Raw genomic sequence first — 12,550 nt, 5'->3', positions numbered from 1 at the left:
GCATTTTTAGAAGAGAGAAAGACGGAGTAATAATTTCTCCTCACTCTCTCTTTGAAATGGCTATGTTCTGTGTCAAGTGTTCCCATCACTGTTTTCAGTTTGGCCAAACTAAACTCACTCAACCAGATACACATTATTAACAAAATCATGGATGGGATTTATAAACTACAAACAGTATCAATTCAAGGGGAGCTGCTGAGTATCCCCAAAAAGATCTGTAAAGAAATAGCCTTTTTGCTGCAAGAGATATCTCTACAGAACAGCTCATAAGTTTTTTATTTTTTGTCTGTAAAAAGATGATGCCTTGTAAACTGTAAGTGATGCTTAACTGACATATGGTGATTGGGTCTTCACATAATGAAACCGTCTAAGATAAGGTGTTTAGTCCAAGCTAATCTTCTAGATTTCTTCTGTAGTCAATTGATGTCCTAGAATAGAATAAATCACCCTCTGAGGTATCTTCCTCTCTGCACGGATTGTAGAGGGATCCCATAGAAATGGTTTAGGCTTGATACCTAATTTATTAATGGATGCAGATGGCTAACAGGTCTCTAACTCAACCTATCTTCTTATATACCGAGTGTGTGGATACATAACTAAATGTGATGTTATAGACACTTTCTGCAAGCCTTGATCTTTACCCCAAGTGATAGAAACTCAGCATTTGATCCCTGAAAGCCCTGATTTCACCCCTGAGGCCTGACAAAATGACCAGATATAGGGGGCTTTTCTGAGAATTAAAATACTGTGATCTTGAGATGGCCAGATTTCCTATTTTATCGAAAAGAATGTAGCCCTTCATTATTGTTTACTGTTTTTCTTCCTCAGTACTTAACCCATAGATTCTTCTTTAGTTCCATTTGTGCAGTCGTGCATTTAGTCTGGGGATTCCAGTTTCAGTCCACCTCAAGCTGAGGTGGTGACCATATATGCATATCAATAGTTCTTTCAACTAGGATGAAGTTGGGATGCTAATTAACACCATGGTGCTGAGGACCAGGCAGCTTTACTTAATTTTAGATTCATGAACTTGTTTCATTTTCAAGAGTTTCCAGTGCTTGCAAATTTTAGGCAATGATGCAAAAATGAATTTCCAAGGAAATCCGAAAGAACAAAGCAAGGGGTTGTTTTCTTAAGAGTTTTCAAATACTTTGACAAGCCATGGTTTTGAAGTAATGAGGTCAGGCCCTTTGACATAAAAACAGTCTTGGTCCACAAAACCTTCATGATTTTTTAAATCATGCTGTAAGGGCAGATAGTTTTTCTTCTTTTTTTTTTTTTTTGTCCTTAATTAGTGTTTCATGCAAATAGCAAGATGTCTTCTTAAAATGAAACAAGATTTTTTTTTTCCAGCTTTAATGACCGCCATCCTGTCATGTTAATCTTTAAGGATTAGGAGAAAAAATAAGGAAAATCAATGTCCTCCCTTCCGTTTCAAAATATAACAGAAAACATTAAAAGTAGCCATAAATATTGTATATAGCTGTACATGGAAAATTTAAAGCATAATCAAGTTTTAGGCTGTTGATCACTTTTTAAAAAAGGATGTACTTGAAGCCTTTTCATCAAATTATTGCAAATCTCTGCAACAGCACAGTGATTGTTAATGATATTGTGTGTGCTATTTCTAAAAAAATATTTTTCACGAGACAGGGACAATGTTAAAATATCATTAACAGAAAATACTTCCAAAAATTCTGTTTGCATAATGCATAAATTCAAACTAGACTCAAGAGATATTAAAAGAAGAGTCCATCTGTTTACCGAGTCTAACACTTTGTGTGCTTAGGAGGAAATGGCATCAGTTTTGGAATTAGTTATCCTTAACTCCTCTAAGACTGATTGATTACTGTCTGGCTGAATGTGGTCCTTTGGGACATTTTTATAGCTGATCAAAATCAGAAACTCTGAGCAGCTATTCAGCCTGCTTTAATTACAGTTTGAAAACAGAAAAGAGAAAAGTAATTTTAAAGATGTCATAAAGAAGACTCATTCCTTTACTGGTATTAGCTATTTAATATTGTTTCCTGCTTTGGAAGCAGTGAGAGGTGCAATTTTGAGCAAGTTACTCAAAAGGCAGAGAACTTAGTTTTAGCGTTCTTACTCAGAAAAGCCATAAACGAAAATCAGCATAGTTTGGCTGACGGGGGGGGGGGGGGGGGGGGGGGGGAAGCTGCAAGGCTTCTTCATAGGATAGGAAGGAATATCTATTGGCTCTCTTCAACTTTCACTTTGGTATGTGCTGCATGTTACCAAATGAAAGCCTAGGAGAAGGTAATGTTCTTAAAGAGCAGTTGGCTTGTTCAAGTTTCCGTATTTTCTGTGCCCATTTTTTGATGGGCAAAGATAAATAGATCTAAAAAATATGTCTAAATTCAACCTTTTAAAATTGATTTAGGATATAGTTTCGTCTTAGTAATAGTGGCATTTTGTGTTACATGTTTTTAATTTTGAAGGAAAGTGACCTATTATTTGTTTACCTTATAAAGAATCTGATGATATGGAGGTTAAGATGTAAGAAATAATTGAAATTACACGTACACAAAGGCAAGTAAACATTCTTGAAATGATGCCTGCTTTATTGCTGCTCTCTTCCTTTTTTTTTTTTTTCCTAGCTGTAATTTAAATCCATGGGATTTTATCAGTGTAGAGCAAAAGAATTACGTGGGTAGCTTGGCTTAAGTTCTGCTTTCAGCCACCTAATGTAAATGCAAAGTGGTTGTGACTACAGTGGAAAGAAAGGGTGACAAGGCAGGATGTGATTATAGACATAATCAGCTGTGTGATATTGTTCTTAATTTTAATTTTATTATATTCCATGGAAATGATGCATACAGACCAGAAAAAAAAAAAAAAGAAAGAAAGAAAATAGAAGGGAAAAAGGCAAGGATAATTTATGATATTCTGATATATGTATTTTTATTGAACATTTCTGTTCAAATGCTGCTGGTTAAATGCTGCTTACTTGCAGACCTACTTCTCTAACAAGTTATTTTCTAAGTAATAATACAATCATTCAGTAGTTGGTTCAAATAAATGCTCAGGGAAGTTATTCTCACCTGTGCAGAGGCTCGGTTCCACTCTTTTTAAAGCCATTCTCAATTTAAATAATACCTAGCTTTCTATGATTTGATGTATGTTTAAATATTCTAAGGCCCTTCATTTTGGGACTTTATAATAATGAGTATTTTCCTGGAGTGCTCAGCACAGTGTAAGAATGGGCGTATAGACCAAACTTTGTTTTACTTGAAACTCCTCTTGACTTGTATAAAAACTGAGTTGAGCCACAGGTAAAAACGTCGTTCTCGTACCGTGCATAAGAGAAGACAAGTGCCATGTGTTATTAAAGATAAAAAATAGTTAATCCAAATAAGAATACTGTCTTATGCTCAGCTGACATACTTCTAGTTTGCATTTATGTATCCCTGTTGCTGGAGGAAGTAAACTGGTTGTTGAATGAAATTATAAGAATAGGAAGCTTTCCATCTTGACAGCAGTTTCACCACTGTGGTTTCCAAGTTCATTTTCCTTCCTCCCTTCCTTCCTATGAAAATGTATTTTATTTGTGATTGCACTAAGTATTCTCAGTCAGGAAAATTTCCAGCTAATGCACTCTAAGCCATGAATTCTTGCACATTCTTTGAGCAAGAACATACCTTGCTCAATTACTTGCAGGATCACAGTCTTTAAAATAAGAGCAACTGAAACTGGAGTCCTAAAAACGTGCCTAGCACTTCTTTAAGACAAAAGCTTAGGGCATTTTGTTTCCTTTAATGACATATTTGCTGTTTACGTCCTGTATTGTGAACCACATCTTGAAATATTGTGCAGCCTTTCTGAAAGTAACATGAATGAATTACAAAAGCAAAAATCTTACTTCAGCTTTTGTGGTTTTGAAGAAGTGGGTGTTAAAGCTGAGAAACACTTCAAGATATAGTTCAGTATTTCTAGGGGGCCCATTTTATTGTTTTCTCTTTCCCACACATGTTTATTAGGGATATCTATTTGTTATATAATTCCCTGAAACCTACACATGGGTATGTAAACAACACTTTGGGTGTGTGAACTGCTTTTGTATAACAATAAATTTAAGCCCTAGCTTTGAAGTTTTTTTATTATGACTCCTGGAGGTCAGCAGTATCTGAAAGTGATGCGTGATTTTGTAGTATTAATATTGTTATTTCTTATTTCTTTTAAAATAAAGAATTCAGAGAAAGTCATTATCCAAGTAAGATTTTCTCAACTCCAGTTGCTTGAAAAATTAAGTATGATGGATTTTATTTTGAATAATGCCATTCTGAAATGTTACAATATTCTTTTGTTGTATCTAACTTCTTTTTAATTTTCTCCAGAGATCAAAAATAGCAGTGTATGAAAAGATGTGGACCTACATGAAGTCAGCAGAGCCATCAGTGTTCACTAGGACTACTGCAGAGGGAGTAGCTCGTGTCCGCAAATCCAAGGGCAAGTTTGCCTTCCTGCTGGAGTCCACCATGAATGAATACATTGAGCAACGAAAGCCATGTGACACCATGAAAGTGGGAGGAAATCTGGATTCGAAAGGCTATGGCGTAGCCACACCGAAGGGTTCTCCATTAAGGTGGGTGGAATAGTATAACAATATAACATGTGTTGTTATAGTATTCCACCTTCCCTGATGTCCCTGATATAGCTCTTTTTGTTTTGTGTGTGAACATGGTATGTTATTTTTCTTTTCTTCCATTTCATTTTTTTTTTTTTGATCAACAAAGGTAACAGTTTTCTAATTGCAATATGGATTTAACAGCTTTAGTTGGCATATCTTTCAAGGCCATATAAAAACCAAACTGGTTGAACACTAGCTACTTGAAGTCAGCCTCAATGGAAATAACATCAGCTGTTCAATTTCATCAGCTTTTTCACCACACTCAACCCTATAGAGCAGTATTATGCCTACATTATCTGCATCAGTATCTGCATCAGTAATATCCCTACATTTTTTGTTTTGCTTATTGGTCTTGGCTGCTAATTTCTGAATAAGAAGCTGCTTGTAATATCCTTTTTTTTCAAATCTCAACACTTAGAAGCAACTATTCTTTCATTAAAGCAACTTCATAAAAGCATTTTTATTAAAGCACCTTCTTATTTAGAAAAGAAAAATAAGTTTGTGTTTTAGCACTACGCATTTCAGTACTGCCTTCAAACTCACCAGTATTTCGTTAACATGATATCAGGCTCCTTTAGTGAGGTAGGAGAGTTTTTGATTCACAGATAGAAAATCGTCTGATTTTATTCAAATTGTCAGGGAAACAGAGGCAAAGGTACTAGTTCTGTGTTAAAATTGGCAATATTTACCATTGCATTATCTTTAATGTTTAAGGCAAACAAAACTTGCTTTTTTTCCTCTGGTAGACTTGCCAATTTTCTTTAAAGCAAAAGAGCAACTTCTGGATGGAGAGAGTGTGGCCTTTGGAGTCTTACAGCGATCGGGTGCATGCGAGCATGGGTGGAGAGGCAATGGCATGCTAAGGAGCCAGCACTCCTCTTCTCCCATGTGCTCACAACAACAGCTTGCAACAGGCTCTGTGCAGGAAATAGCTACGGAGGTACCTGTCTACATCTATGACTATAGCGAAAACGTCACTACCAGTGTACAGATAACTAGACTCACTCTTAGCTCACAGATTCAACCTGCACGTAATGCCACAAACCTCAATAGCTTTAACTGTACTACACACTGATGTGAATCAGTATCATACGACTCATTTCCATCTGCATCAAAAGAAGATTAGTATGTGCAGGGGAAAATCAGGCCAGTTACATCAGTGACTGAATATGAATTTTTGGTCCTTAACATTCAGTACCATTCAGATTTAAAAACTATTATCATTGCCACAGAATAAAGTAGTAAGAGAAAATAGGGAGATAAGGGACAGAAAATAACAACAATAAAAATATTAATTGTAAAGAAAAATGTATCCAGAACTCATGGGGCTGTTAAGGTAGAAGGCAGCATATGATAGGAAAGGTAGGCTTATTATGCGGATATATTTTCAGAGCACACAGCCACCTACTTGTTGTTTTATATTTATAATATATTGCTATCTTTTTCTGTGTTTCAGAAAACCTAGCAGTGGTAGGCAGCCCTGCAGTTATGACTAGAGCTGCTTTTCCTGCAACTCAGTAAAGAAAAGCCCGTTGTTGATACAGTCGTGCTTTACTATGCCAAAGCCGGGGCAAACTTTTTGGGAATCATCTTAGCTGCTGTCATATATATCCTAGCAGTGGGCCATTTGCTTGCTCTAAGCATGCCTTATGGTGCTCTTCAGTTCCTGTCACTCTTTTCAGCACAGTATCCAACACCAGCAACAGGAGACAGCCTGTTATAATGAGCATTATTAGCCAGTGGAAGTTGGTGTGTATTAAAATTGGGTTTATTTCCAGCTTGTTCAGTTGGCTAGATAAAAATAACTAGGAGCAATGGGTCCCAGACATAAGGCAGTTAGCTGTAGAACGAAGAGGGCCTAGTAAGATAGTATCGTAAGAAAGGAGAGGAAGAGCACGTCCATGATTGTAAAGATGCGGTGTAAAATCTCAGCTCCATCCAAACTAAAGACAAAGCTCCCATATGTTTCAAGAGGTCACAATTTGGTCTAACTGGGCAACAGCAGCTATTGTTAGGGTGATCAACAGCACTTACTTTTCACATCTTGGAAGATGTTTATAAAAGAGGCTTAGGGGGAATCCTACCAACACAAAAATTGGACCAAATCTTTCGAGCTGTCTCGACTGGCTGCCAATGTCCATGCCTTTCCTGAGCCTTTCTCTTACATGTGCTAAGCTGCTTGTTCTCCTGCTGAAATCAGATCCATTGCACCCCATTCCCTCTCCAGCTCCACTGATAAAACTCCAGCAACACGTCAATGCTGCTCTTCCATTAAAAACATTAAGTGTCTCACTTAATGTTATGGACAAAAATAAAGAACAAGCAACACCTCACATGCATACCACCTCCTCTATATAATGTCTGTAGACACTAGTGCTGAGTGAAGAGGAGAAAAGCTTCCACGTGCTTTTGAACAGAAAAGAAAACTTTATGTGAGACGCAAATGATTATTGGCTAATAGTAATTCCCTACTCAGATGTAATTTTTAACTGCATGCTTCAGTATTTTCTGAATTGTTTTAAATTATAAAATGTGCTGGGTTTACTATTTTGATTGCGTCTCACGTGATGTTTTTTCTGTTACTGCTCAGATGACTTATATAACTGCTACCCTACACAGATAATTGCAAATATTGAACATGCAGTTTGAAATTCATGAAGGGCAGACTAGCTAAGTTCATTACATAGATTAGTCAAAAGACATCATTTACAATGGGAGTTGTAAATTCTGTATTTTATTTATAATCATAATTTCCTATTTGAGTTATGTGTAGACCACAAATTACTTGATGTAGTTCACAAATAATTGCAAGTAACATATAAATGTTAAGCATTCACATTCTATTCTTGGGCTATTCAGGACTAGGGAAAAAATACCATTTTTTTCTATTGAATTATTCATAGCAAATTATTCACTATGCTCTTTGAACACCTATTTCACTTGAGATATTTTAGTCTTAATCCTCTTCCTGCTTTCAATGATTAATGCAGATCAGGAATTTCTATACTGAAAATGTAGTAACAGCTGCATAAAATTGATGGAAGTGTATGGAGGAGAGTCAGACTATATATTTTCACACATATAACACTGAGAGAAAGTGCAGTAATCTCCCGCATTACATAATCAGACTTCTATGTGTAGTGTAAGACTGGTGATGGTTCCCTACCGTCCCATTACTGGACTCATGTTCATTACAGAACACTTTTTCATCACTTCACTCATGAAGATGAAATCCACCTGTCAGAGCGATCGGTGGTCTGGTCTCTCTGTTGCTCATGACCCTGTTTATGAGCAGGATAGTGGATTTTAATTTGAAACGCTTCCTTAGCAGGCTCCATGCCACACTCCTGCAGTGTTCAACCAGTAGCTATTGGCTAATCTTCATGAACTGTTCTCAGTGCTGGTGGAATATCGGGGTTCGTGCATATCACTGGACGGAAGAGAATGGGAAATGCCTGATGTGTGTTTCTTTTATGCCCCCTAGGCGGGTACCATGTTACACATCAGGTATGTCTCCTTCCTTCCTTCCTTTTCAGTGATATTCATTTCTATATAAGGTGGTAAAAGACTGTCGTATTTGAAAAGGAATGTGGGATTGAAGGCAAAGGCTGTCATCAAAACAAAAACAGATTTGCTCTCATGGTACTACCCAGCTGTTCCTACTGCTTTCTCTTCCTATCACGGTAGGTATCTGTCCAAAACTACTGTATAGTAATCAGTGTAAAATAATGAGTTTTCTTCTTCTTAAGGTAGTATTTTCAAAGGAGGTTAAGAGAGTGCTGCTTGTCTTCTTAGCAAGACCTGCCTTTATAAACATGGTGTCATTAGAAGACATTCCTGTGGCCAGACTTCTGGCCATTTTGGAGTGCCACTGGCTTGTTTGCCTTGTCACTTGCAGTAATCTGTGTTTCTAGAGGGCAGTACCTGGAGATCTTGTGCTATTCAAATTCTGCGCCTTGCATGTGTGTGCTTTTCTGTTTTAGATATGTAGGCATCCTAAACAAGTTTGAATAGTGATGAACATGAAAAGAGTTCTCTACTCTAAGAGGTATTGAAAAAGAAAGTAGGGGCAGTATTGCCTTAAAAGTACCCTGAAAGCTCTTCATACTTTGTGTGCCTTGAAGCTGCTTGATGCAAGGAATGAATGGCAGGTGAAGCTAAGAAATCAGGAGCTGTGATTATTGTATCTCTGACTATTTTAAATAAGAGCACTGGGCTAGCCTGTCCAACAGTCCACAGCATGAAGCGTGAATGAGCGAAAGCTGGTCAAGCTCATGAGTGTCTGGTGAGACGCTTTGAGTTCTGCCAGATGAGAGTGGCAGGATTAAATCTAACTGAATAATAAACTGTTGTGAATAGATGTGCTGACGTATCTTAGAGACTGATGATGGTTGTTAACCCATCTGATGCAATCCAGAGCTATATTAAGTTTCTGCTAATGCAATTATAGTTAATGTTTATGTATATGAATCTGTGATTCATTATGCAAGGCTTTTTTTTTTTTTTTGGTGGTAGTAGTAGTAGTAGTAGTAGTAGTAGTAGTAAAGAAATAACTCCAGCTTGGCTTTAAATAGAATTGTGTATGTTCTGGGGAGGAAGAAGAAAAGGGCCACATGGTGATAGCTCACTGTTCTTTGCAGTGTGACAGCAAGTGACAGGAAATTACTCTTTACATCTGCTAAAGTGCCAGTTCTTTACCCATTCTTTGCTGCGTTTGTATTAACATGTGGTGGGAAACGTGTGAAGTGCATCAGTGAAGTAGGTGATGTGAATGTGCTTTCCTGACCATTTTAGCAGTCGATGTGAAGTGCAAAAGTACAACATGAGTGAAGCTATGGGTTTTAGTTTCCATCCCTTGCAAAGAAAGTGTCCTGGAGAGTGCTTGGAATGGATTTGCTTGTTTGATAATAATCGTGCAATACCTGAAAGAGATTTATCCTAGAGACAAAGGCTCTGTTGCAGCGGGATCTTTTTGTTGTTAATTTGTGAGTTTATATAAATAAGGTAGAAATCTTTTATGAGGAGAACCTTGGTAAGGAAGGCGGGATGGGGCTTTATAAGCTATCATGTTGATGTCAGTGACTTTAGCTAGTATTCTAGATCTACCGTGAAACTTGTTTTCTCAAGGTGCATCTTTAAAATTGCCATCCTTTCGTTACTTAGTCTCGGTATGGTACTGCAGCTGACAATGCTTTTCAAATTTATATCTAGGATGATCCTTTGATTAGAAACGTAGGGTTGGAGGCAAACTTATTCTGGTGTCACATACACATTGACCCAAAATGTTGGCAGACCTTACATAGTGTTGGATGTTCCTTCTTCTTTGTTTTGGACATATTTCTTATTGACCTGAAATAGGCTTGGGAAAATAAAGAGTAAATGTGATAGTATAATTGCTTGTGATGGGAACATTGATTTTTTTGTCAAATTCTGGCCTTGATGTTTTCAGAGACTGGAATATAAGGAGCTGATTGTAGGAGGAATTCCCAGATCATCATTCACCATAAAAGCTGTTTATTGTTAACTTAATACATTGTGCTGAGATGGTACCTGTTTCCATTTTTACACTGGTTTTATAAATCAGTGAACTGATGATTCACACCAAACTCAGTGAGAAATGAATGGGAGTCTTCACCTATGAGGAAAGATATAGATGTTTGCACTGAAAATGTTGAAAGCATTCTCTGCTTTCTTATGATTTCTATAAAATTGCATTTATGTGCACAAAAGTAGGTCTGATAGTGACAGATATCCACTGAGTAATGGGAAAACTAGGAAAAATTGTTGGAGCTGACCAGCAAGATAACTTCTTTCACTAATGTTTTTCCAGCATTTTCTACTGTGGAAATCCATTAATCCTCACAAAACTAGAATTTTCTCATGAGTGAAGTTTCCTTGTCCCAGTTGTGTTGTATCATAAAGTAACCAGTTTCCTTGGACTAGTATTTGTTGTACCCCATATTGTTCCATTTTCAAAGTACTTCACTGGAGATTTTTTTTTAACCAATATCACTGATTCCGCCATCTTAGCATGTGGTCTTTCTAGGCATCTGCGCCGCATTTTTCACTCAAGTTTCTAGAAAGGAATAGAAGTATGTAGTGGTAATGTACGCTTGGGTCACCATGGTCTGCTCCGTGTGTTTGGGAGCACTGTTCTGGCAATTCAGAGAGAAAAGTGGGTCTCTTCTTCTCCGATTAGTTGTTCAGCCAGTTAGCAATGCTGAAGTCTAAAGACCTCTCCAAAGCATCCTGAACACAAGCAGTCTCCACAGTGAGGAGCAATACAGAGGAAGCAAGTTCAATTTCTTTCAAGTGTTCTGGTGTTGCCCTACCAGAATCCCTAGTCTTGCCCATAATCAGCATTATCCAGCTGTTTTTCATAGAGGCAGTGATTTCAGCAAAGCACTGAAGGTGCTAGAAACTCATGCTATTTATATTTGATGTAGAGAAGATTCTGATTATTTAAATCTGAAAATAGAATCTATATCTAAAAGTAAAAATAAAAGCCTCAAGAACAGGGATCAGAACCCCAGCTTGCTCTGTTCCCCAGTGATGCCTCACATGTTAGTTTTCTCATTTTAAATCTACTATTTGTCAAGAGAAGAGTCTTCTTCATATGAAAAGGGTCCCATAAAAAAGAGGAAGCACTAAGAAATGCAAGCATTTTACTAATGATCTCAACTGCAGGATGTACAAGCAAATATATTTAAGCGAAATCTTCTACTTAGGGGAGTTTTGACCTTTCTTGCAATTTTTACATATGGAGACAGAGGAGGAAGGTAGGGAATTGAAATAATTCTCATTTAAATCACCGATTAACAGTTAAAAGCATTGTTATTGAGAGTTTCTGATATTTGTTTCATTTGAAAATGCTTCATTAGTCTCCATGCTGCTGCACTCAGTGCACTTTCTCTGTTCTAGCAAAAAACATCAATATGTCTTTGAGGTATTTCAAAAGAGCTGTGTGTGATCTACCTTGCCCTACGGAGCCTATTTCTTCATTGCCACTTGCAGGAAGTTTTTACCCTCAGACTTCAGGGTGAATTCATAATTGAGCAAAGCTCTCTGTGGTCTGGGGAAGAGACGCAAACACCATAGGAGTTTGTTGTGTTGTGCGTTCTGCTTTCCTGCATTGTGAATGACATGCAATGCAATTGACTCCAGATAAAGCTGCTCTGGGAAGCCCAGCGCGCAGTTTAGTCACGGTCTGACACTTCTGCTCATGTCATTCTGTACCGTACTCCAGGGATGGTCCCAGGGATTTTAATGAGACCGATTGTGAAACAAGGGGCTCCTAAGCAGGCGTGAAGGGACAGAGTAAGCTGAAGATACTGCAGTAATGAGTGCAGTGATGTGTGGTCCAGAAACAGCAATGAAACTGTTGCCCAGAAAGGTATTTTATATCTAAATGTTGCAATAGTAATAGGTATTTTAAAATTAGCAGTGGATCTCAGTACAAAAGGTGATAATACTATTCTGTCTTTTCAGCTTTGTCACTGGCTTAACAGCACAGCAAGGCTTTTCTTTCTTTGTTTTCTTTTTTTAGGAGATATTTATACAGAATCCTTATCCTTCTGATATTTAGTGATTCGTAACGGTAGAACTTCTGTGCTGCATTATAGAAGTGCTGTTTTGGCCAGCCATGGTACTAAGTGCCAAAACAAGTTTTATAACAAGCTCATTTCTTAGAGTCTAGCAAACGCAAACAGAGTAGGAGCTTCAGACTGTCAAATCTGAACAAATGAAATTTGTCAGACAGTTCATTCCTGTGTCAGGTAAAAAGAGGCAAATCTGTAAACATCATCAATGCACTTCCCTACAGCTGTCAGTGAAGACCAGAATTTCTCAAAAATACTGATACCATTGTTGTACGCGCTTGTCATCGACTTTCACAAAAGTTTCCCA

General features: G+C 37.5%; 1 protein-coding gene across 8 annotated transcripts in view; it reads left to right on the top strand.

Annotated features, from left to right (window-relative positions):
• The window catches only part of GRIA4 (glutamate ionotropic receptor AMPA type subunit 4), a 236,462-nt gene that overhangs the window by 189,267 nt on the left and 34,645 nt on the right, over window positions 1-12,550 (top strand). For all 8 annotated transcript variants that reach the window (XM_009678442.2, XM_009678443.2, XM_009678448.2 and 5 more), the window contains exon 13: window positions 4,353-4,600. In XM_009678442.2, the coding sequence (XP_009676737.1) occupies window positions 4,353-4,600 (248 nt within the window). The remainder of the gene's footprint in view (window positions 1-4,352; window positions 4,601-12,550) is intronic.

The sequence above is a fragment of the Struthio camelus genome, chromosome 1 (genome assembly GCF_040807025.1).
Source record: "Struthio camelus isolate bStrCam1 chromosome 1, bStrCam1.hap1, whole genome shotgun sequence".
Lineage (NCBI taxonomy): Eukaryota > Metazoa > Chordata > Aves > Struthioniformes > Struthionidae > Struthio > Struthio camelus.
The sequence above is the reverse complement of the archived record's forward strand: the minus strand, read 5'-3'. Positions and strand labels throughout refer to the sequence as shown.